Source organism: Microcebus murinus, chromosome 12 (genome assembly GCF_040939455.1).
Source record: "Microcebus murinus isolate Inina chromosome 12, M.murinus_Inina_mat1.0, whole genome shotgun sequence".
Lineage (NCBI taxonomy): Eukaryota > Metazoa > Chordata > Mammalia > Primates > Cheirogaleidae > Microcebus > Microcebus murinus.
The window spans coordinates 75,039,611-75,063,239 of record NC_134115.1 but is presented as its reverse complement, the minus strand read 5'-3'; the positions used below and the strand labels follow the sequence as shown (position 1 = coordinate 75,063,239).

At 53.6% G+C, this 23,629-nt stretch overlaps 1 protein-coding gene across 1 annotated transcript in view; it reads left to right on the top strand.

Annotated features, from left to right (window-relative positions):
• Nucleotides 1–23,629, top strand: part of WHRN (whirlin) — an 85,471-nt gene that overhangs the window by 13,491 nt on the left and 48,351 nt on the right. Inside the window, exons 2-3 of the mRNA XM_012768817.3 lie at nucleotides 10,882–11,100; nucleotides 19,643–19,768. Of these exons, the coding sequence (XP_012624271.1) occupies nucleotides 10,882–11,100; nucleotides 19,643–19,768 (345 nt within the window). The remainder of the gene's footprint in view (nucleotides 1–10,881; nucleotides 11,101–19,642; nucleotides 19,769–23,629) is intronic.

The following is a 23,629-nucleotide window of genomic DNA, read 5'->3' as shown; positions in this document are numbered from 1 at the left end:
AAATGATATTGGAATAAACAGATATTCCTGATGGATCGTGTGCTTTGGACATTGATCCTGGACAGCAAAACACTCCATTGCAAACCCATCGGGGCTCATCTTGAGTGATTATATTTATGACTCCTAGAATCTTGTTAGTTCTCCCTTAAAGAAAAAAAAAAGAAAAAAGACACAAAATTTAAAAGAACATTTATAAAGCAATTTACTTAAATTATAAGAGACTAAAAGCCAGGCTTAGAGGATAACTGAAGAATTGCATTAAAAAGGAATCAATATCTTTCTGGAATCCGCTCTGTCCTCATTTTGTGAGTTGTTTTGCAAAGGGGGGGACACTCTGTCACTTTCTTGCAAATTTCTGGTAGCATTATCTCCAAGGTCAAGACTTTTTTCCCCTCTCTTTGATTGTTGGTGGTTTTCCTTTTCACACAGCCTTAACTCACTCACTAAGACATGCAGGAGCCATGAGAGTGGAGGGCAGGGGCTTTAAAATGTCAAGTCCCCGCTCCAGCCCCCGAGAGCCCAGCATCCCCCGTACGGGCGCCAAGGTTTCCTTGCGCATCTTCACACTGAGCCCTTGGAGAAGGTCAAACTCGTAAAGAAAAGAAGGTGGAAGGAATGAACAGTTTATTTTTTATTTTTTCAAATAAGGTTGACCTGCCTTGTGAAGCCCAAATTAAAGGCAAGCTTCAATAGCAGTAAAGAAAACCAGAAAGGGGAGAAGAAGATACCCGGGTTCCCTTCCTCCCAACTAGTCATCATCCATTTCTCTGCTCTTCCCCCTGGTCATTGTTCATATCCCCCCCCCCCCATTGTCGAATCACCTGCTTCCTTGCATTTCCGTTTCAACATATGTTGTCGTGTTGTCTCTTCATCCTTATGCAGAGATGCGTTTCAGGGAGGGGTCTTGGAGGGGCTCTCACAGCTGCAGTGAGGTCCAGTTGATTTACCTTGGGATGCAACAGCTCAAGGAAGCAAGGTGGCTGCACAGAGCAGGAGCAGATGGGCCACGTCGTGGCGCAGCTATGCCCCAGGTCCCGGCCGCCTGATAGGCACACGGACGTTGGAGATGCTACTGTGAAGCCACAGTTCCTTGAGAAATAGTGGCTACCATGCCACTACCGGAGTATGTCATCATTCTGAAAGAATATAGAAACAGTAATTTTTGGACTTTTTCTTTTAAGGAAATGTTTGCAAATGACATGTGTTCTTAGACCAGACTCAGCAGCTGCAAAGGAACTCTGAAGAGTGGAGAAAGAGAGGTAGGAGGAGAGGGCAGTTATTGCCCAGGCAGTATGAGAAGTATCTCTGCCTCCAGCTGCATGGAGAAAGTGTCTGATCCTAGGGATGTGCTCAGATTTTGGGATGTATTCATCCACTTGGCAGTCGTTGTATTGTGCATCTACCATGTGAATTATGAGAGTGAGCATCCTCTTTAAACTCTATCTATCTCATTTACTTATTTGTTAATATGCTTATAATTAATTTTCCTGCTGAGGTCAAAAACAATTGAGTGAATTAACCTGAAAAGCATGTCATATAAAAAGGTAGAGGAATCAGAAACGATAGTGGAAAGTCTGTGTGTGTGATGCCTTTGACAGGAACAGCATTTCATCCTTAAATTGAGCTTCCTAGCAAACAAGGCAAAAAGAGAAATGAATGGATTATTTCCATTTTACTAGAGAAATCATTGGTACTTCAGGAGAGATAAAATTCCTTGTTAGGGATCAGTTCCTAGAAGAAGACATCCTTTTATTTCTTCACCGGCTCTCACTTTATGTGGAATCACTTACCGCCTCCAATGTGTTCTATTTATTGCTACGTCTGCGATCAAGAATTTCCTGCCTTCCCAGTCAATTGAGAGGGGTACAGATAAAATAAGCGTTTAAGTAGGCGTGTTGAGATGTGTTCGTTCAGGGACAGGGGGCAGCACGTGCAAAGGCCTGCAGTGGAAAGAGCTGAGAGTACTTGATCCTGCACGAAAGCTCAGGTGGCACGCAAGACATGAGGCCGGCCAGGCGGCGGCAGGGCCAGCCTGAGACACGCTGCAGGGAGTTTGCATTTTCCATCAAAAGCCGAGGGGAGAGTTTGTGGCAGGGAAGGGACAAGGTCCACTTATATTTTAAAAGGATCCTGGCTGCTCTGCAGAGCCCGGTTTGGGGGCGCGGAGAGAGGAGCCTGGGAAGCTGCTGCAGTCAGTGGTCCCTGTAAGAAGTAATTAACGCAGACGACAGTGGTGCAGAGGGAAGGAGCTCTGAAGACAGCGCTAATTAGGGCTTTACGTTCTCATGACCTTAAAATATGCCACCGGGGCGGGGAGTCCACATCACCAGTTTCTGTCCTTCCTCAAAGCAGGGCTGAATGGGGAGGGACTTTTTAACCCATGTGGCTGTGCCCAGCACCTGCTCAGGGTTCTAGAGCCCGAGGGCTCTCATTTGTCTACAGCCTGTTAAGTCCCATGTCCTCTTTAAAAACTCTCTGCTTGTCTGTCTTGGGCCAAGCTGTAGGGTTGGCCTGGTGTTATCTGAACCCCTTTGAACCGCTGGTGGGAGGGCTCAGGGAGAAGTGGGAGGGGGCATGAGCTTGGGGAGTTTGAGATTCATATCCAAGCCCTACCTCTTATCCTCTCTGTGACCTTGCGTAAGACACTCCACCACCTTGACTCTCTTTTGTCATCTGTGCAGTGGGGAGAATGGGGAGAATAAAAAATGGGGTCATCATTGTAATCGCACTGTTACTAATGTCACCCACCATTTGCTGAGCACCTTCTGCGTGTCATGACCCCCCCCCCCCACCGCAAGATGCTTTGTGTACATTATCTCATTCATCCTCATTTGGTCCACACGACAGCTCCATGGGCTTAGGCATTAGTAGCCCCATTTAACAGGTGAGAACGTTGAGGCCCAGAGAGGTTAAATAACATGTCTAAAGTCTGGGAATGGCTTTCCAGCAAGTGGGAGACTCTTAAGGGCATCCCCACCCTAAGGCACCAGCAAGTTACTCATTTTATTTTGGTGCTTTGCAGTACTTCAGAGCCCAAGATTTAGCTCCCAGGTGGAATTGGAAGATAGCGCTAAGATTTGCCTAAACTGGGAGGTTTCTGAAGCCTGTGGAAGAAAGCACGAAGGATCTCTGCACAGAGTGAGAGCTTCCTCGGGAGAAGACCGTTGTGGAGCTCTCTCACCCAGCCCCAGCCGGTGAGAATTCAGGGTCTCTGTAGGCCCAGATGGCATAGTGCTGCCCCCTGCAGGTTTTTGTGGGAACTGCAACAGGGTGGAGGTGTGCCCCAGGGGCTACTCTCCCCAAGAAATGTGGTTGCACGGAATAAAAGCACACTGCCTGCTGCCTTAGGAATTCCACTTTTCTCTAGATTATTACTTGCACCTGTGCTCCAAGATGGCCTGTGAAAGGGTGTTAATTGCAAGTGTTCGTGCTGGTGAAAAACAATTAACAACCTAAATCTCCATCGATGGTGGAGTGAGAATGCAATGGTGGTGAGTCCCCGCCAGAGATCGGGGTGCAGTGTGGGAAGAGATGAGCTTCACGTCATCGAGCTGGTGAGGAAAGAGCCTTAAAGTACATTTTTTGGCTGGGAAAAAAAAGATGGAGCAGACAGTGTTCAATATGAGTCAATTTATGTAAAAATCAGGTGACTGTTTTGTCACACAAACATGTGTATAATACATACGTACACATGTTTGTAAAATGTAAGAACAAGTCAGGAGGGACAGGCATGAACACGTAACTGTGGTTACCAAGGTTTGAGACTTCCACCGCGGGTTCTGGGTTCTCTATAAGAACAACACCTTACGCTTTTGTAGCTCTGAACTATGTTGCAGGTATCAAATTCTTTATATATATTTACTCATTTAATCCTCACAACCACCCTGTGAAATAATACCACTGTTTTCCCATTCTACGCCTGGAAGACGGGGCCACAGGCTGGTGAAATGACTTGCCCAAGGTTGCAGTTGGCAGGTGGCAGAGCTAGGCTGGAGCCCCTGCGGCCTGGCTCCCGGGCAGTGCCTCTCAGTCACTCCTGCTGCTGCTCTCTCCAGATTTCACGCGTATCTGAGGTGTTTATGCTCACACCAGCGTGGAGAGGCGTGGTCTGCCCGACTCCTAGTCTCACATGCTGCTCCTTCTGTGCCCTAATTTGAGCAGGTTCTGGGGACTACTTGGCCTGTAGAAAGCTCATTAAATGTCTTGTTGAATGAATGGATGGATGAACAAATGGATGGGTGAATGAATGAATGAAAAGGAAGGTATATGGGAAACAGAACATGAAAACTGCCTCAAGAAACTTGTCTTTTCATCCTAAAGACAGGAGTGTGAATGTGACTCAGAGCTCAGAGTATAGATGGCAGCAAAATCATAGAAGTGTGATGGGTGCTCTCGGAAGAGTCAGCCGCAATCTGGGAAGGCTTCCTGGAGGGGGTGGGAAAGGAGCTGAAAGTGGAAGGCAGGGCAGGTATGAGGAAGTGTGGATTAAATAAAAGAAGTGTACTTCTTAAGAGGAGGAAAGTTGGGGACAGGAGGAATGGCTAGACCTGCTCGTGTATTTGTGTCCAAGTTGATTAGAGGTTTAGAGAATTTCTGGGGCTTGTGTTTGGGAGCTGGCAGACTCAGGGAGGGAATTAGCATGAATTTAGTACCTACTATGTGCCGGGTACTGTATAAACAGTTTATACTAACTTCATAATCCTTGTTGCTTTTTAAATGTAGAAGCAGGCACAGAGAGGTTAGGTAATTTGCCCAGTGTCACACAGCCAGTCATTAGCAGAGCCAGGATCGTTGCTGAGTGTGTCTGACCCTAGACCCCAGCTGGTCCAGGTACAGTCAAGAACAGGTGTACGTCATCCTTTCCTCCCTTCCAGGCCACTAACCTGCATCTTAGACCAGCCTCTCCTTCCTGAAGTTCAGAATCTCTGTTGTCAAAAAGCAAAAAGCTCGCCCCCTGAGGTCCATGCCCTGAAATAAGCTGGATGAATCACATCGCGTGTCCTTACTTGGGACTTTTTCAGGACACTTCTTTTGCACACACTCCTCAGCACAGTGACCTGCCGGTCTCGCGACCTTGCGGCACACTTCATGCCTGCACCTGGCGCCTGCTTTAGAACGCAGAAGCACACACACATCCGCTGTGTCCGCGCGTCCCCTCAGTCCCCGGCCCCAGGACACTCTCCACTCCATTTCCCACTCCTCCGCTGAGCAGAGACTTGTGTCAGCCCGGGCTATGGTTTCGGGGTTTCAGAGCCGGCTTCAAAGAGCTGAGCGAGGCAGATTTGCCTCCTGAGAGCATTAATCCGAGTAGCAAGTTATTAAGCTTGAAGACATAACACGTATAATTTACATTTCCATAATCATAACGTGCCGCCTGCATAGCCGTCTGGTGATGGATAGTGTCGCAGCCACGCCATCTGCCGGGGCAGATCGAGATTTCTCTGTGATCTGGGTTGGTGGAATGCCCCTGGGTCGAGTTTCGCCGGCGGACACGTGATGACAAGCATGGGAACACAGCACTCTGATGACCGTCCCTGCTGGCAGTGGGCTCTCCCCCCCTGGATCTTACCTTTCACTTTTTAGCCAGAGCTCATTGGATTCCTAAGTGACAGGCATCGCGCTAACAGGGCTCCCTTAGCTCAAGAGAGAGTGGACTTAGGATCTTCGTTTTGCAGGAGGGAAAACAGACGGACGGAGATTTGGTAACTTGGCGTGAGGGGGCACAGCTAATAGGCAGTCGATCCGGGAAGACATGGCGGGACAGGCACGCAGGGGTAGAGCTTGCAGGTTGCTTCAATGCAGGTGTTGGATGTGGTTCACCCCTGCAGGCAGCTGTCTCCAAAATATAAGGCCATAGCTGTGGCCCCAGTGGAGGGGCAACTCCTTGGCCTTCAAGTCCCTTCAAAGGTCTGCTGCAGCTGTGACTGCCGGGTTGGGGTATGCACCCTGCCACGCCTGAGATTCTCCCTCTGGTGTTTTCTTAAACCCTGTGGAACCCCAAAGCCCCACGTGCTGGACCAGGTTCAAGGATCTGGTTCAGGGACCTGGTAGCAACCGCAGCAGCACAGTTCGAGTGCTCCTTCCTGGGATGGGAGAAACTGAGGACAGTTTCCTAGACCCAACCCTCAGGCCTGCCTGGCGCCTGTCCCTGGATGTCCCAAAGCCCCCGATCTCTCTGCTCTAATGACCCTGGCCACTGTGCAAGTAAGTGTAGCTGTTCCTTCTAACTGCAGCCCTGAACCAGAGGGACATGGACGTTTAACCTGGGGCAAGACCTTAACAAACACCATGTCCAACCTGCTCGTGGCTAGACACCGAGGCTCAGCAAGGGGAGGAAGTGGCCCCAGGTCACCCAGCAAGCCAGTGGCACGGTGGGGACATGTCTGGGCCTCTGTCTCACAGGCCGGAGCTTTCTCATTTGCTACGGCTGCTTGTGACGGAGCCTCGCCCTGGTGAGGGAAGTGAAATGAATGGCCCTGGAGTACCCAACTGACCATGAGCAAGGACTCACCATCCCCCAAATGGCCTGAACTCAGGGCCGCAGGTGGCAGTGGTGAGTGAGTGGGGAGGGCTGGCGGAGCCACAGTTAGGCAAGACGCAGCCAGCTTTCTCTAGGAATTAGCTCCTCTGTTTAATGGAGCCCTTTCAAATAAACGAGTGATTGCAGAAATGGAGGCGGGAAGGCAATAGACCTCAGATCAGCCCCTTCCTCTTCCCTGCAAGATGCACTCACATTTTAGTTACATTAAAGAGCAGTAGATTTGGGAGGCTGAGGTGGGAGGATCACTTGAGGCCAGGAGTTCAAGACCAGATTGGGCAACATAGCGGCACCCTTGACTCGAAAAAAATCTTTAGAAATTAGCTGGGCATGGTGGTACGTATCTGTAGCCTCAGCTACTACTCAGGAGGCTGAGACAGGAGGATCACCCTGGGTAACAGGGTCTTGCTCTGGGTAACAGAGCAAGACCCTGGATGGAGCCAGTCCCGTGGGGTTCCGATGTCCGCTGTACCGAGGCCATATTCTGAGAGCCTGCGTAGATGTCGAAAGTGCTGTCTCAGGAATATTGTTTTTCTTCAGTTTTGCCAGAAAAAAAAAAAATGAAGGGGCAGAGGAGGATTTAGAGGGTCTTGCTCTCCAAGACCCACTGAAACCCCCATATTTGTGCCCAAAGAAGAGCCAACAATCAGAGGTAGCGGAATGGTTGAAGCTTGAATGGCTGTCAGATTTTCTGGTCCCATGGTCTTGCGATGGGGAAACTGAGGCTCCGAGGGCCAAGGGCTTGCCCGGGGCTGGCCTCCTTTGTCCTGGGCTGTGCCTCTCGTGTCCATACCCTCTCTGTCCCTTCCCAGCTTGGGGTTTCAGGGTCCCCTTCTGTAAAGCTTTGGGGGCAGCAGTGACCTGCTGGGCCCTCACCAGGCTGGCTCTCCGTGGTGTTCTCATCCAAAGCATTAACCTCCCCTGGCTCTCAAGGTTGCTGCTTGCCTATTTATAGAACTGACCAAGAGGATCCTACTATTGCCAGCAATAAAGAATACAAATGATGCTATGCGCATTATTCTTTATTCTTCCCTCGCTCTCCTTTTCTTTTTTTTTTTTTTTTTTTTAACTCCTTGGACGGTGCTTTAATTCTGCAGCTTGGTTCCCCTTCTGCACGCAGACACTCCGGGGCAGGGTGGGGAGCCGGCAGTGTCACGTGCCGACTTCCTACGGTGTGCCAAGGCACTGAACTTCATGCACGTTGCCTGGTTAACCCACACCGCCCTGGGAGGTGGGGATCGTCCTTCTCCTCGGCTCACACATGCTGCTTCGTGAGCGGAAGTAGCTGGCCCAAGGACTCTCTGATAACAAGCAGCAGAAGTGCGACAAGTCTCCTTCTGCCTGACTGCACGATCCATTGTTCTTTCCACTTGCGCCTCTCTGCTCCTGACTCTAGCACAACCTTCCAAATCACACGCGGCTGGGGGAGAATGCCTGTGAGTGGTGGGGTGGGGGGTGGGGAGTCAGTACTTACTTTCTCTCCCAATCAGGCCAGTCTTTTCTCAGGACCTACTGTGCGACAGGCAGGGCCTTATCTCTTACTAGGCACAAGTGTCATGGGGACCTACTGTGGACCTGGGGATGCCTCGTTTCTCACCATGCTGCAAGCGTAACAAGGACCTACTGTGTGTCAGGCAATGCCTTATTGCTCACCAGGCTCAAGTGTCACGGAGACCTACTGTGTGCCGGGCAATGCCTTGTCCCTTACCAGGCACAAGTGTCATGAGGACCTACTGTGCTCCAGACCATGCCTTGTCGTTCACCAGGCCGCAAGCATCATGAGGAGCCGCCCACTTCGTTTCCTGTCGCCCAGCACACAGCAGGGACGTGGCAGGGACGCAGCAGGCCCTGGGTCAGCCCTTGTGGATGCATGGCAGGGCCCAGCCCCAGCGTGTCTGGGAGGCAGCAGGGCAGGGGACAGGCCAGCTGGAACAGCATCAGCACAGCGAGCGGTGCCCTCGTGGAGGAGGGAACAGGGTAGAGGGGTGGGGAAGGCGTGAGGGGACAGAGCGGGCAAGGTGGCCTCAGAGGCTTCTGCTGGTGCCATCTGTGCCCTGGGACCCACGTTCCACCTTGTTCTGGCAGGAGCCCACTTGGTCTCAGGCTTGCTCCGTCCTGCGTCTCCCAATTAGCAGAGGTTCGACTCCCTGACTGTCCCGTTAGGGGAGCGAGTGCTAGAAGAACGTTGTAAATCTTGCCCTGCTCATCTTCTCAAAAGTCCTTTTTGAAAGCAGAATTTTGGAGAGCCGCCATCGTCTCGTTATCCTTCCACTGGGGCTGGCATTTAGGGGGGAATGGAGGCGCCTCCCGGCTCTCTCTTCTTCCTCTGGGAGAGGCTCTGCCCAGCCCGACTCCCCGCCGTCTTTGAAAGCCCAGCCCTTGGCCCAGGCGTCTGCTGGGAGAATCGGGCATCGGTAGGGCTGAGCGTGTGGCGAGCTGGGGCAAGCTCTGGGGGGAGAGAGCTAGTGCCCCCTCCCCCTCCCCTTCTCAGGTATTTTTTTTTTTTTTTTATTGAAAGCAATGTCCCCTCATCGTGGAACATTTGGAAAACATTGAGACAGGAAGAACAAAATAATAATCACCATAACCCCGCCACCCAGAGAGGAGCGCTGCTAGCATCTTGACATATGGCTTCTCAGTTTTGTTTTGTTTCATTTTTCCTCTGCGTGATGTTTCTGTTAACATAACCAAGTTCATATCGTATGACATGATTTGTAATCTTTTAGCCCCACTTAAGATTAAAATATCTCACATTTCTATGGCATTACAAACTCTTTGTAAACATGATTTCCGTGGCAGCATAAAATTTCAATATGTGTAGGTACCGTCGTATATTCACGCGGCCAGTCAGCTGCAGCTGCCATAGTACAGTGCCATAGATTGGGTAGCTGAAACAATAGAGATGTGATTTCTCACCGTTCTGGAGGCTGGAGGTCTGAGATCAGGATGCCATCGTGGTCAGGTTCTGGTGAGGGCTCTCTTCCATGCTTGCAGACTGCTACCTTCTTGCTGTGTCCTCACACGGAGGAAAGACCAGAGCTCTCCCTCTCTTCCTACAAAGCCCACGTGACCTCACCTGTCTCTAGCTATCTCCCAAAGGCCACTTCTCCAAAGTACCATCATGTTGAGGGTGAAACTTCTACCCAAACATCCAGTCCCCAACATGGGATGTGTTTGCTGGGAATCCCGGGGCTACGTGCCTGTCTCCCTGAATAAACACCTTCATCTCAGCTGCAGGTGCCTTGTAGGAACGCAATATGGTGGATCTGAGCTTCCACCCCAGGCTGTAGAGCTTGGGCTCACCTCCCCAAGTGGTTCTTCCAACCACACCCCGGAAAATGTGCTATCAAGGTGACGTCTACACTCAACATCAGTTGCTACGGGAAAGGAACTCCTTACTCACTATGTGTGATTTCCCTCCATTTCCTCATCTAAGTAACAAGATCCCTCCCCACCGGGATTGGGTTCGGTGAGAATTTCATGGGATATTGCAGGCCAGGTGCAGAGCAGAGTGCCTGACGCATGCAGGCCTTTATACATGTTAAGCCATTGCTATCAATGTTTGCGTCTCTTGACGCTCTTGTCTGGTATTTTTATCGGGGTCCCTAAGACCACACGAGGTTCTGTGATTCACCAGAAAGGTTCATGGGATTTAGCACGCACTTGCACCTGTGGCTAAGGTTTGTTACGTTGAATAGATACAAAGCAAAATGAGCACAGGGAAAAGGCACATTGAGCAAAGTCCAGAGGAAACCAGGCACAAACTTCCGAGGGTCCCCTCTCTGTGAGTCACACAGGACACGCTTACTTCCTCCAGCATCAAACTTCGACACAATACTGTCTATCGGGGAGCCCATCAGGGACCACCCAAGGATTTTACTAGGGGCTGGACACATAGACTCCGCCTACCTGTGCTCACCCTCCAGACCCCCAGAAGGAAAGCAGGTGTTCAGCATAAACCACAGTCTACGTACAGAGGGCCACGTTTATCAGTGAGGGAATGGTGCAGACGCTGTCCAAGTCCAAGTTCCCAGGTGCCAGCCAGAGGCCAGCTTGCAAGCAGGCCCGTCTGAGGACAGCAGTCTCAGGCCTGCAGTGTAAACCCTTTTCCTCACAGGTACCCTAAGAGACGATCACAGTTCTTGCGTTTGGACCACTTCATGATACGGGTGGGACGGATGTCTTTGTTTCCATAGGACAAAACGGAAGGTTGTAAAAGGAAAGGGACTTAGGGGCCGGCTTCCTCCTCCTGTGTGGGTTTCCAAGAGGCAGTGAGGTCTGGGTGATGGGAGGGCGTCCCTCATCCCCCCTTTTCCCTAACCTGTGTGTCCCCCTCTCTCTAGGCTCTGAAGGGCTCCAAGAAGCTGGTGCTGTCCGTGTACTCGGCAGGACGCGTCCCCGGGGGCTACGTCACCAACCACATCTACACCTGGGTGGACCCGCAGGGCCGCAGCACCTCGCCACCCTCGGGCCCGCCCCAGCCCCACGGCAGCACCCTGCGGCAGCAGGAGGGTGACCGGAGGAGCACCCTGCACCTCCTGCAGGGCGGGGATGAGAAGAAGGTGAGCAGGGCGTGGGGAGGAGGCTTGTCCCCGGAGATGCCATGTTCTCCTTCCAAACCCAGAACGAAGCTTCTGGAAGTGTCTTGAAGCTTCTAGAAGAAGGGCCTTTGTTCTGTCATTGCTCTCCCTCAAGCCCCTACTGAAGGGTATTGATTTTCTTTTCTTTTTGACCTGTGCAGTGTATATTATGATAGAGGCTAAGCTGCTGCAATAAAAGAACCTAAATACGGCGATTTAAATGGCAGAGATTCTTTCTCCCTCATGTCGCAGAAAAGAGGGGACAGTGTAGTCTGGGGGGCACCGCTCTGCTCTGGGACTTACTCTGGGATCCAGATTCCCTCCGTCTGCCATCCCCTAGGGCGTCGCCCCTCCCAGGGGTTGAAGCTGGGCCACACCAGGGCCCCATTGTAGCCCCCAGGAAAGGACAAGAGAGAAAGCTCAGGGCACCTCTTTAAATTAGAGATGACCCAACTTCCCCCTGGTGCAGGTGCAGGTGCTTGGCCACACGCAACTGCCAGGGCCCCGTGTTCCACAGGGAACCTTTTGCAGCATGGATCTGAGGTCGTAAGCAACAGAAACCAGTCCTGGCCATTTCATAAAGTTGGAATTTACTGGAAGGACATGGGTAGTCCCAGAGTTGAAGCTGGAGGCGCTCCACCATTCCGTCCTCCATGTCCTTCCCTGAAGATCCGTGTTGCAGGGAGGGGCAGCTCACGGCTGGTGGGGACTCCTGGGCACGTTCACTGACAGGGCCACCACGGCTGCAGCTGGTAGGGGAGGGGTAGTTGCCCCAAGTGCCATGGGGTGTTGTAACCTGCAGAAAGGGGCCGGTGCATCAGTGGATGTCCCCAGGGAGCCCTTTCTACCCCAGGCCGGGATGTTTCTTAAAAAGCAGAAAGACTGAGACGGCCCCCTGAGGCCTTAACCTTCTCTGTGGGCGCTGTCTGCATGGGGCCCCTCGACTGCTCCCGGGACCAGGACAGCCAGGAGGCCACACGGCTTGGGGCTCCGGGCCAAGCATCTTCCCTCCGGAGACTCTTTCTCGGCTCTCCTTTTCCTTTCAATAAGACCGTAACATTTATCTAATGTGTGTTGTGTTCCTTGCGCAAACGTCAGTATGCAGGACGCGGCAGACTCTGCTGGAGACGGGCAGCGAGCAGCGGCGGGGTAGCTCATTGGTATGCACCGCGCAGCCCGCAGGCTGCTTCAAGGTTGCCAGGGCCGGGTGGGCTTGCGCTCCCCTCCCCACCAAGGCACGATGCTCCCTGGCCATCCTGAGAGATGCCGCCCGTGGCGTTAAGTCATGTTCAAGGGCAGCCTTCCGGCGCTGGGCAGGGAACGTGCTTTATCTTTTCCTCCAGCCCTTTTCATGAGCTCAGAGCAGAGATTCCCGTTGATGGAGAGCTCTCACGGCGTCCTCCCGAGTCCTCACAGCTGCCCTGTGGTAGGTGTCCCTGTCCCCATCTTGCAGATAAGGAATTGGAGGCTCAGCGCTGCGGCAACTAGGACCCATCCAGTGAGTCACCTGGTGTCTCCCGAGCCCCTGCGGCATGCCAGCTGGTGCCACGGGAGGTGGGAGTGAAGCAGTGGGCAGGAGAGAGAGGTCCTGCTCCGGGGAAGCTTCCAGTGAGTTTGGAGGTGGCGGGGAGAGAGAGACGGCAGTCCAGAAATGAGCGTGCATGAGCAAGATAGTTAAGGTGGTGGAAGTTGATGGAAATGAAATCAGAAATAGGTAGAGGGTGATGGGGACAGACGGACTGCTTTGGACGAGGTGGTCAGGGAGAGCCTCTCTGAGGACGTGGCTTCTGAGCTGAGACCTAGAGAGGGAGAAGGAGCCGCCATTGTTGTACCATTTTAGGAACTGAGGATCCCAAGTGGCTAGGACAGCACATGCAAAGGCCCTGAGGTAGGACTGAGGCCAGCGCCTTCAAAGACACATTGCTGGAACTGAGCAGGTCCCAGCATAGGCAGTAGATAAGGTGGCCTCAGGAAGTCTTGGAGTCACCTCTCTGAGAATGCAGAGGGCAGAAAGAATCATGCCCCAGGGTGGACCCAGAACCACACCAGAGAGAGGATAACCCCCATTTCCATACTGGGGAGCAGGGTGGGCTAGTGTCCCTGGAGCCCTTGCTCCTGGATCCTGGGCCTGGTGGGCTCTGATTCTCTTCTCTCCAGCGGCCTGGTCCCATCTTCTTATATTCCAAAAAGCTGCGACCAGGCTCTTGGACTCTCTGTGCCGAACTTCAAAAGTCCTAAACGTAATCTCAGTGGAGGTGCACCTCTCAGGAAGCGGGTTCTCAGGCGATACTGAGTGCAGCCAAGTACCCTTGAAAACCCTGTATGCTGCCCACCAAAGGGGGTTCCAGTTTTGCAGCCCTTCCCAGTAACGTTCTTCTTCTCCACGCTGCAGAACGGTGGCCGTCCTGTGGGGCTGAAGGCAGGAGCAGAAGGGAGGAAGGTGGGTAGCTCTGGGGGAACCAGACCTGTCTGACCTCAGACCACTGCCAGGTCCCCAGAGCAAAGAGGGGCAGGTGCAGACTGTGTCGTACGGCTCCCTCTTTTGTGCTCAGCCTCAGCCTCTGTAGCTGGAATAACTAAGAATCGCTCTGCTAGGGGGTTAAACGGGATGGCATCAGTGTGGCAGGGATGACAAGACATGGGGCCAGGCCTGTCTGAGGCTGTTTCCTCCCCCGTGACAGGGACACCATAGCAGGCCCACTTTGCTCACTGCTGTGTGGGCTCCGTGCTGGGAAGGAGCGTGGTTTTGAGCCCTAGTATGTCCTTAGTGCCTGGAACAGTGGAGAAGCTCAGTATTTATTACATGATGACTAAATTAAAGTGGAAACCCATTGCCTAGGCCTGAAACACAGTAGAGACTCAATAAATGTTAGCTGCGTTGGAACCTGAGTCCTGTTTGATCTGACCCACATACACTGTTCTTCGCTGAGTTCTCCCATCTTGAAAAGACTGAGAAATAATTTAGGGGCAGGGTGATGGATTCCAGGTTTTCTGAGTTTTGTTTTTTTAGATTGTGGTAAAATATACACAACATTAAATTGACCATCTTAACTATTTTTTTAAGTGTACAGTTCGGTGTTGTTAAGTGCATTAATACTGCTGTGCAGCCAATCCTCAGACGTCTGTTCATTGTGCAAAACTAAAATCCTTTAAACAGCAACTCCCCATCCCTGCCCACCCCCAGTCCCCCAGGTTCTGGTAACCACTTTTCTACTTTCTGTGGCTATTAATTTGACCATTGTAGGTACCTCCAATAAATAGAATCACACAGTATTTGTCCTTCTGTGACCGGCTTATTTCATGTGGCATAATGTCCTCCAGGTTCATCCGTGTCATAGCATGTGGCAGAATTTCCTTTTTTAAGGCTAAGTAATACTCCATTGCAGACTATCTTAGTTTGGGCTGCTATCACAGAATATCAGAGACTGGGTGGCTTATAAACAACAGAAATTTATCTCTTGTGGTTCTGGAGGCTGGGAAGTCCAAGATCAGGATGCTGCAGATTTGGTGTCTGTGAAGGCCCTCTTCCTGGTTCACAGGGCCGTCTTCTCGCTATGTCTTCTGACGGTGGAAGGAGTGGGGGAGCGTTCTGGGAACCCTTTTATAGCCCTAATCCCATTCACCAGGGGTCTACCTTCACGACCTCATCACCTCCCAAAGCCCCTCCTCCAAATACCACCACACTGGGGATTACGTTTCAACGTATGAATTTGTGTTGAGGACACAAACATTCAGTCTGCAGCACAGTACATTCCACGTTTTGCTTGTCCATTCATCTGTTAGTGAACACTCGGGTTGTATGCACCTCTGATCCATTGTGAATGATGGTGCTATGCACACAGGCATAGGAATATGTCTTTGGCACCCTGCTTTCAATTCTTTTGGGTATATACCCATAAATGGAATTGCTGGATTATATGGTAATTCTATCTCTAATTTTCTGAGGAACCACCGTACTGTTTTCCATAGTGGCTGTATCATTACATTACCAACAACACACAAGGGTTCCAATTTCTCCACATCCTGGCCAACACTTCGTATTCTCTGGTTTTTGGGATAGTAGCCTTGCTAATGGGTGTGACAGTGCTGGAGGTCACAGTGGGGACGTGGTGGCGTTCAGGGGCAAGGCTAGTTCTAGTTCCAAGATCTTGATCCTAACCATTACCCTATTTCACCACCCCAGCAGGAGGAGGCAAGTTTAGGGTGCCCACTAGTGAGCCCTTAATCCTGGAAAGGACTTGTTCTGGCACATTCCAGGAGGTAGGATGTGATGCATGCCCTGTGAAAGGGGAAGGGAGAGTTCTGTGGTGCGCAGGGGTGTGCAGGGGGGGGGCTGCCCACCCGAGAGATTGGGGAAGGCTTCCCGGAGGAGGCAGTGTTTGGGGTTTGACCACGTGGCAGTGGAATGGAGACGTGGTCCAGACAGAAGGAACAGCATGACAACGGGCTGGAGGTCAGAGAGCAGGGTGGGGCCTCCGTGGTATCATTTGGCTGTGAAACAAGGCTGGGGAAGTAGAATGCAGGCGGCTCCTGCAGGGCCGAGGTGCAGGCTGGGAGCGTGTGCCTCGGGAGCCCCTTGTCCTGTGGGCCATGGAGACCCGCTGGGCGTCCCCTTGGCTGATGGGGGAAGAAGATCAAAATCAATCCCTGCTGTGCAAAGACCTGTAGCAATGAACAGGTGCAAAGCTCGTTTTTTTTTTCAAGAGGGGTGGGAGTGGTCAAGTTAAAAAAAAGAGCTTCTGGAGCCGGTAAGGATGTTTCCAGTTCTAGTCAGGGTGACCTTCAGAGGCAGAAAATGCACCTTGGGGGAAGGTTCCAGTACTTGCTGGCCTTCCCTGCTGTGTGCATATTCAGGAAGAGATTGCTCCTGAGTGGAGCCGGGTGAGCTCATTTCTTTGAAATCACTTGACATGGAGGCTGGTTTGGATCAGCTGACAGAGCTGGGGGTGGGGGGAGAGGACGCCACAGCTGACAGGAGAGCGAGTGTGTTGCGTAGGGTCCTTGGGGTGGAGGGAATGAGCATGATGCTTCCAGACCCTTCTCTGAGGCAGAGGCCTCCCCTGACTTGGGGGTCCAGTCTGAGCTCCGGGACCAACCACCCGTCCTTGGGCTGTGACCGTGAAGGTGCCGAGCGCCCGGCAGAAACTCAGAGACAGGCTGTCGGGAGAGGCTTCCTTCTCCTGCCTCTGTTGCTTCCGCACACCACACCGGCACTCTGTCACCCTTTTTTACTGGACACGGTTATTCACCCGGCGATGGAGCCGCAGCTTCCCAGCAGTTATCTCTGCACTGCAGTTTTCAGATTTCAATATGGTTTTCAGAATCATGTGGCTTCTAGGCCAAACCTCTAAAGTCCTTGCAGATAGTGTCATTATTCCCATCTTCTGGATGAGAAAATGGAGGCATGGAGAGCCTGAGTGAATCACCCCAGGCTGCACAGCTAGTGAGTGGCTGGGACAGGTCGTGCTTACATTGTCAGGCTTGTCCCCAGCTCCTTCAGTCTGCCCTGGCTCTGGCCCTTTGGGACCAGCTTCTGTACGGCCACAGTGGCAGCTCCCACTGGGTGGAGGAGCAGCAGCGCCTACCTGCCCACGCGCCTGTCATCTCCGTCAGCACCTGGAATATGCTCGGGGGAGTGATGGGGACAGGAACAGCCATTTGCAGGACTCAGATGCCCCCTACCACCCACACCTGGTCATTGCCCGTGATCCTTACAGATGGCCTTCCTAGATTCCGTGGCAAGGCCAGAAGGGGGACGCGGGTGGCTGGGCCACTGGTGCATGCCCCAGGCACGTTGCACAATTCTCATTTTACTGACAGCGAAACTGAGGATCAGAGAAATGCAGGGACTTGTCCCAAGGGTGCCCAGGAGTGAGGGGCAAGACCAGCACTTAACCCAGGCCTGTGAGAGGCAGGGGGTGGGCTGGTTACATGTGTGCTCTGCAGGAGGGCTGGGCTCCAGCTGTGTCAACCTCGGCCCCATCATTTCACTCCTCAGTTTCCTCTCCTGGAAAATGGGGACAGCGACAGAAACCATGGAGGAGGAGTAAGGATTAAACAAGGTCATGCGTGTGAAGTGCTGAGCACGGCACCTGGGTTATAGGCGACACTGTGTACGCTCAGTGACAGAGGCAGCGAGTTGTTATTACATTACTATTATTAGTGGTGGTGGTGTTGTTTTCACCAGGCCAGGCTGCCTCACAGCTTCATTTGCTTTCCCGTGGATGAATTCTGGTTCATGCCAAAGCCGGTTGAATTTCCAGCGAGTGATTGAGGCAGATTACCCTGTGGTTGATAGAACTGTTATTACAGTTCTGTGATAAGGACTCAATTTTATTCCAATGTAAAGAATGCACGGGAAGGGGGCAGGGAGGTGGGGAGGCTTGTTTTCATCTGTAGTGTTCAGAGGCAGCTGCTGCAGACAACTGCTGCCATCTGGGTGTTCCTGGGCTGAGCTGCAAGGACACCCAAGCTCCCCACAGCTCCATCCTACAGCTGGGAAGGACCTGGGGGATGCTGATTCTAGGAGCCTTAGTGTGCAGCCCCCATTGCGGGGTCTGGCTCATTCCATGCCCTGAAGGTGCAGTGTCCTGTCTGGGTGACAGGGGTTGCAGGAGGGAGCTGTCTACTCTGCCCTCAGCCAGCACCTCTGCCCCCTCCCCCATCTGATGGCGCACACCCTCTCATGGGGGGTCTTCAGGAAGTTGCCCCTCTCCTGCTGCCTGTCCCCAGGAGTTGTCCTGCAGCCCGTATCTGAGCCTGTTACTGTCGTGCTCAAAGCCCAGCTTCCTGGCCTGGCTCAGTGTCGCACCCCACTCCCCCCAGGCTAGCCTCAGCCCTTCCCCTCCTTCTCCCGCCACACTGTGGCCATCCAGCCCCTCCTGGTACCTCCAATGCCCGCTCTGTCCCATGTCGGTGTCCAGAACTGCTCATCTTCCCTCTTCTCTCCCTGGCTGCCCGCAGGAGACCCCGGGGAGGCGGGAGACCCGGGGGGGGGGGAGACCCGGGGGAGGCGGGAGACCCCGGGGAGGCGGGAGACCCCGGGGAGGGGGGAGACCCCGGGGAGGCGGGAGACCCCGGGGAGGCGGGAGACCCCGGGGAGGTGGGAGACCCGGGGAGGCGGGAGACCCCGGGGAGGCGGGAGACCCGGGGGAGGGGGGAGACCCCGGGGAGGCGGGAGACCCGGGGGAGGGGGGAGACCCCGGGGAGGCAGGAGACCCCGGGGAGGCGGGAGACCCCCTGGGAGGCGGGAGACCCCCGGGGAGGCGGGAGACCCGGGGGAGGGGGGAGACCCCGGGGAGGCGGGAGACCCGGGGGAGGGGGGAGACCCCGGGGAGGCGGGAGACCCCAGGAAGGTGGGAGACCCGGGGAGGCGGGAGACCCCGGGGAGGCGGGAGACCCGGGGGAGGCGGGAGACCCCGGGGAGGCGGGAGACCCGGGGGAGGCGGGAGACCCCGGGGAGGGGGGAGACCCGGGGGAGGGGGGAGACCCCGGGGAGGCGGGAGACCCCGGGGAGGCGGGAGACCCTTGGGAGGCGGGAGACCCCCGGGGAGGCGGGAGACCCCGGGAAGGTGGGAGACCCCTGGAGGGAGGAGACCCCGGGGAGGGTGGAGACCCCGGGGAGGCGGGAGACCCCGGGGAGGCAGGAGACCCTTGGGAGGCAGAGTGGTGGCTGCTCTGAGCCTGAACCGAGTCCCGACCCTAAGGAGGGGAGCCGGACGCGGAGGGAGCCTGGGCTGAGACCCTGAGCGTCCCCCACTGAAGCCTGGCGGGTGGTGGCCAGTGCAGGCAGAGCCCGGCCCCGTGGTGTGGGAACGCGACACAGCCTGAAGCGTCAGAGTGCTCCGGCCTGTGAGCCCCGAGGGGTCCCCAGAGGTGGCCTCCTGACTGCCTGCCTCTTACTGCAGTTGTAAGCGACCCAGAGGGAGAGAAGGGACTTCCCCAAAGTCACTCATCAAGTCAGAGGCAGGGCTGGGGCAGGAACCGAATGTTCCAGGGCTGCGGTCCACGGCCGGTTCAGAACCGGGCCGCACAGCAGGGGGCGAGTGGCAAGCGAAGCTTCCTCTGCATTCACAGGCGCTCCCCATCGCCGGCGTCCCGCCTGAGCTCCGCCCCTGGTCACGTCAGCGGCGTTAGATTCTCACAGGAGCAGGACCCCTGCCGCACACTGCGCATGCGCGGGGTCTAGGCCCGCGCTCCCTGTGAGAATCTAAATTTCTGATGATGGGGTGGAGCTGAGGCGGTGATGCCAGCTCTGGGGAGCAGCTGCACATGTAACACACGTAATGTGCTTAAATCATCCCCAAGCATCTACCCCGCACCCCGTCTGTGGAAAAATTGTCTTCCATGAAACCGTGCCTGGTGCCAAGTAGGCTGGGGGCTGCTGTTCTAGGGGATCTTCCAGGCCCGGGCCTCCTTGCTGGCTGGCATCGGGTGCTCCCCTGGGTGTGGGAGGGGCTCCACAGCCTGCCCCCGATGGCCGTGGGCCCCCAGGCCCTCTGATGTGCTCCTTTCCCTCTTGCAGGTGAACCTGGTGCTGGGGGACGGCCGGTCCCTGGGCCTCACGATCCGAGGGGGAGCCGAGTACGGCCTTGGCATCTACATCACTGGGGTGGACGCGGGCTCCGAGGCGGAGAGCAGCGGGCTCAAGGTGAGTGAGGAGCGGGCCGGAGCAGGGAAGGGCTGTCCCGGGGCTCCGAGCAGCTGATTGCAGTCAGACCTCCAGCGGAGCATCAGCACCGCACCTTGAGGGCGGGCCCTGCCGGAGCCCTCCCGGCTGCTGTCCCTCTAATGCGCGTCTCAGAGCCGCGGCAGGGCGGCCTCCTGCATGATGTGGGCGGCGGGCCGGTCCCAGCTCGTCACGGCTGCTGCTTTGCAAACGCCGCTGACGGCCTGTGACGGCCTTGACTTCAGGGTTTGTCATGTAGCAGGGAGAGGGAAGAGGAGAGGAAGCCGTGAGCTGGGCTGGGGTTTCGCTGGGCGGCTTCAGGGCTGGCGTTCAATCACGGGCAACCAGCAATTATGGAAATGGTATTATTAGCTCACATTTTAAAGAGGGCTGACCGTGTGCCTGGCGTTAGAGATTCACTTCACACATAATCATCTTATAGAATCCTCACGCTGCCCTGAGGGACAGGTTGTTATTACCCATATTTTTCCAGTTGTGGAAACTGAGGCATAGAGAGGTTAAGCTGACTTGGCCAAGGCCTTACAGCTGGTGGGTTGTAGAGCAGGATTTGCAATCAGGCAGTCTTAATTCCAGAGCCCATGGTCTTACCACTTAGCACCGTGCTGGGGCCGACGGGGAACTTGCTCAGAGAGGCAGGACTCTGCTGGTGAGGACGCTGGACCCAGGACACAGATGTATTAATAAATAGAGCTTGGCTAAATCCTGACGCCAGGGATGGCACAGCGGGCGATGTGGAGTAATGACCATGGGCACAGGTGGCCTTTGAGCCAGGCCTTGGGGGGTAAAGGGGTGGGCGGGTAGAGGGCTAGGGAAGGAAGGGAGCGGCTGGCTGAACCATGCACCCTGACTGTGGGTGACTGGTCCGTGTGCAGGGCTGGGGGGACGAAGCCCAGGATGAGGTGGTGTCCGTGTAACTAAGGGCCTTGCACGCCCCACCGCGTTGGGGGACTTGACTCTCCGTGCAAATGAGAAGAAAGTGTCAAGGCAGATTTGCATGGACCCCAGTTGCGCCGTGGCAGACGGTGCAGAGATGAGGCGTCTGCCAGGGCCTCTCAGAAACAGGTGTAGTGGGAAGAGCTCTGGCTTTGTGGTCAGGAAGACTGGGTTCAAATCCCAGATTTGTTGGTTTTGCTTCTATAGCTGTGTGACCTCAGAGTGTCCCTCTACCTGTCTGAGCCTCCCTTTGTAATAAGTGGCATCCCTTTCTTGGGATTATTGAAAAGATCAAATGCGATGCAAACTGATATTACTAATAATTAAACATTGCCATAGACTGAATGTTTGTGTCCCCCAAAATTCATATGTTGAAATTCTCACCCTCGAGGTGATGGTGTTAGGAGGTGGGGCCTTTAGGAGGTGATTGGGTCATGAAGGTGGGGCCCTCATGAATGGGGTTAGTGCCGTTATCAAAGGGACCCCAGAGAGCTCCCCACCCCTTCCTGGCTCTGTGAGGACACAGCGAGAAGGCGCCACCTGTGAACCAGGAAGAGGGCCCTCACCAGACTCCAAATCTGCTTGCCCACACCCTGATCTTGGGCTTCCCAGCCTCTAGCACGGTGAGAAATAAATTTATATTGTTGATAAGCCACCCAGTTCTATGGTGCTTGTTTTAGCAGCCTGGACTGACTCAGACAAACATCATCATCTTCATTATTATGAAGATGGCCACCCAGCTAAGAAGTGCTGGAACTGGGGTTTTACCACTGCACTATGGCGCCTCCTGGTGATAACACAGGTGTTATTGCTCCCAGCAGACAGGTGAAGAAACCGAGGCTCATAGAATTCAACTGACTTGCCCAAGGTCAGATTCTGTCTAATGCCAGAGCTGGGATTTAAACCCAGACCTGACAGAGCCTGGGGCTTCCCTGTGCACGAGGACTCCTCAGACCTGGGGCCTGCCACTGACCAGCTATGCGGAGGGGGGCATGTCGTTTCCCTCCGTTCCCCTCTCTGGGCCCCGGCCTGCCTGCGTGGACAGTTGGGCTAGATGATCTCTGAGATTTTCTCCTCGATCTGCACACTTTCCTGGCCCGAGAGGGTGAGAGGTGCCCAGACACTAGGAACATGCTCCATTCTCCTTCACCTATAGGTTCCCACATTCACAGAGAGATGCCAAAATCAGTGACCTGCAGCTAGATCCCACTTTTGTGCGGAAGGGAGGAAGCGGACAGTACATGCCGGCAGGGAGTGTCCGTGTCTGCCCCGATTCTCTTTCTATGATATTTAATCAGTGAGCGTACACTGACTATGCCCACGTGCACACACTGCGCTCTATGGCATCTGAGCTGCGCAAGACCGACACAGTCTCTGACTTCCTAGAGCTCATATTCTAGTGGGAAGACAAGGGAAAAACAAAGGCAAATTACACAACTGTTTATTTAATTACCATTATGACAAATACCAAGATGGCAAAGCGCAGGGAACCCATGTGAGTGTGTGCCAGGGGAGACCAGCCTGGTCTTGGATATCAGGGAAGGCTTCCTGGAGGAAGAAATATTTTGGTTGGAATTTAAAAGAAGAGAACAAAACTAATTATGTGAAAGAGGAGGTTGGGCGTGGTGGCTCACACCTGTAATCCTAGCACTTTGGGAGTCCAAGGCAGGAGGATCCCTTGAGGTCAGAAGTTCAAGACCAGCCTGAGCAAGAGTGAGCCTCTGTCTCTACAAAAAAAAAAAAAAAATAGAAAGTTTAGCTGGGTGCAGTGGCACGCACCTGTAGTCCCAGCTGCTTGGGAGGCTGAGGCAGGAGGATCGCTTGAACCTGGGAGTATGAGGTTGCAGTGAGCTACGACGATGCCATTGCACCCTACCACGGGCAACAAAGCAAGACCCTGTCTCCAAAAAAAAGAAAAAGAAAGAAAAGAGGAAATAAGAATTTTAGGCAAACAACAATAACAACAAAGAAAAACCCAGCAAATGCTAAGGCCCTGAAGTGGAAAGAAGTATTGCAGGATGCAAAGGAAGGCAGGTGTGGCTGAATGCAGAGAGCCAGGTGGGGAGAAGGTGCCTGCTGATGCCATCAAGGCAAGCAGCACCAGATGGCACAGGGCGTGCAGTTCCCCCAGTCCTGTGCATCGTGAAAAGATGGTGATGGAGAGCTGCAGATATTAATGTGGAAGGGTATCTGTGGTCCATTATTACATGGGAAACACAGGCTGGAAAAGCCGCACAGCTAACAGGAGCTCATTTGTATTGTGTATGCATGCAAAAATATGCATCGAGCCCATCCACGCTGCCCACACAGCAAAATGTCAGCAGTGGTTATCTCAGGTGGTGACATTATAGATGATTTTCACTTTTGTTCTTTACGTCCTTTTTCATTGTCTGAAGGGAGCAAGCATTCTTTTTATGATCTTGAAAACACCAACAATAAAGTGATTTCCATACCGAAACAAGGCAGAGGAAAAATATTCCATAGAAGTTTTCCGCTCACTTTAATTTGCCTCTCGGTTGCAGGCGATCGAAGGCTTTATTTGCTCACAAAACGCCCGCCTTCAGTGAAGTCCTTTCCATCTTCAGTCCCCTCCACGGTAAAGCGTTTTATATTCCCTGCCATTATTTTACTTTCCCCTCCAAGGCCCCTTGGATATGCTAACACCTGCCTACACTCGCTCGGGCATCCAGGACTGATTAATTCTGTTTATTGCCAATGCACTTTTAGTGGAATTAGGCATATTGAAATGGAATAAAGGGGTTTGGCTGTGTGGGTGGTGGAGCCAAGAACAGGCTTTATTTGTAAATAGGGCTCCTTGCTGCTGTGCAGAGCTTTCCTGGAGTGAAAATGTGCCTTTCGCCTGGCTTCCAGCTGCTCAGCCCACTTAGC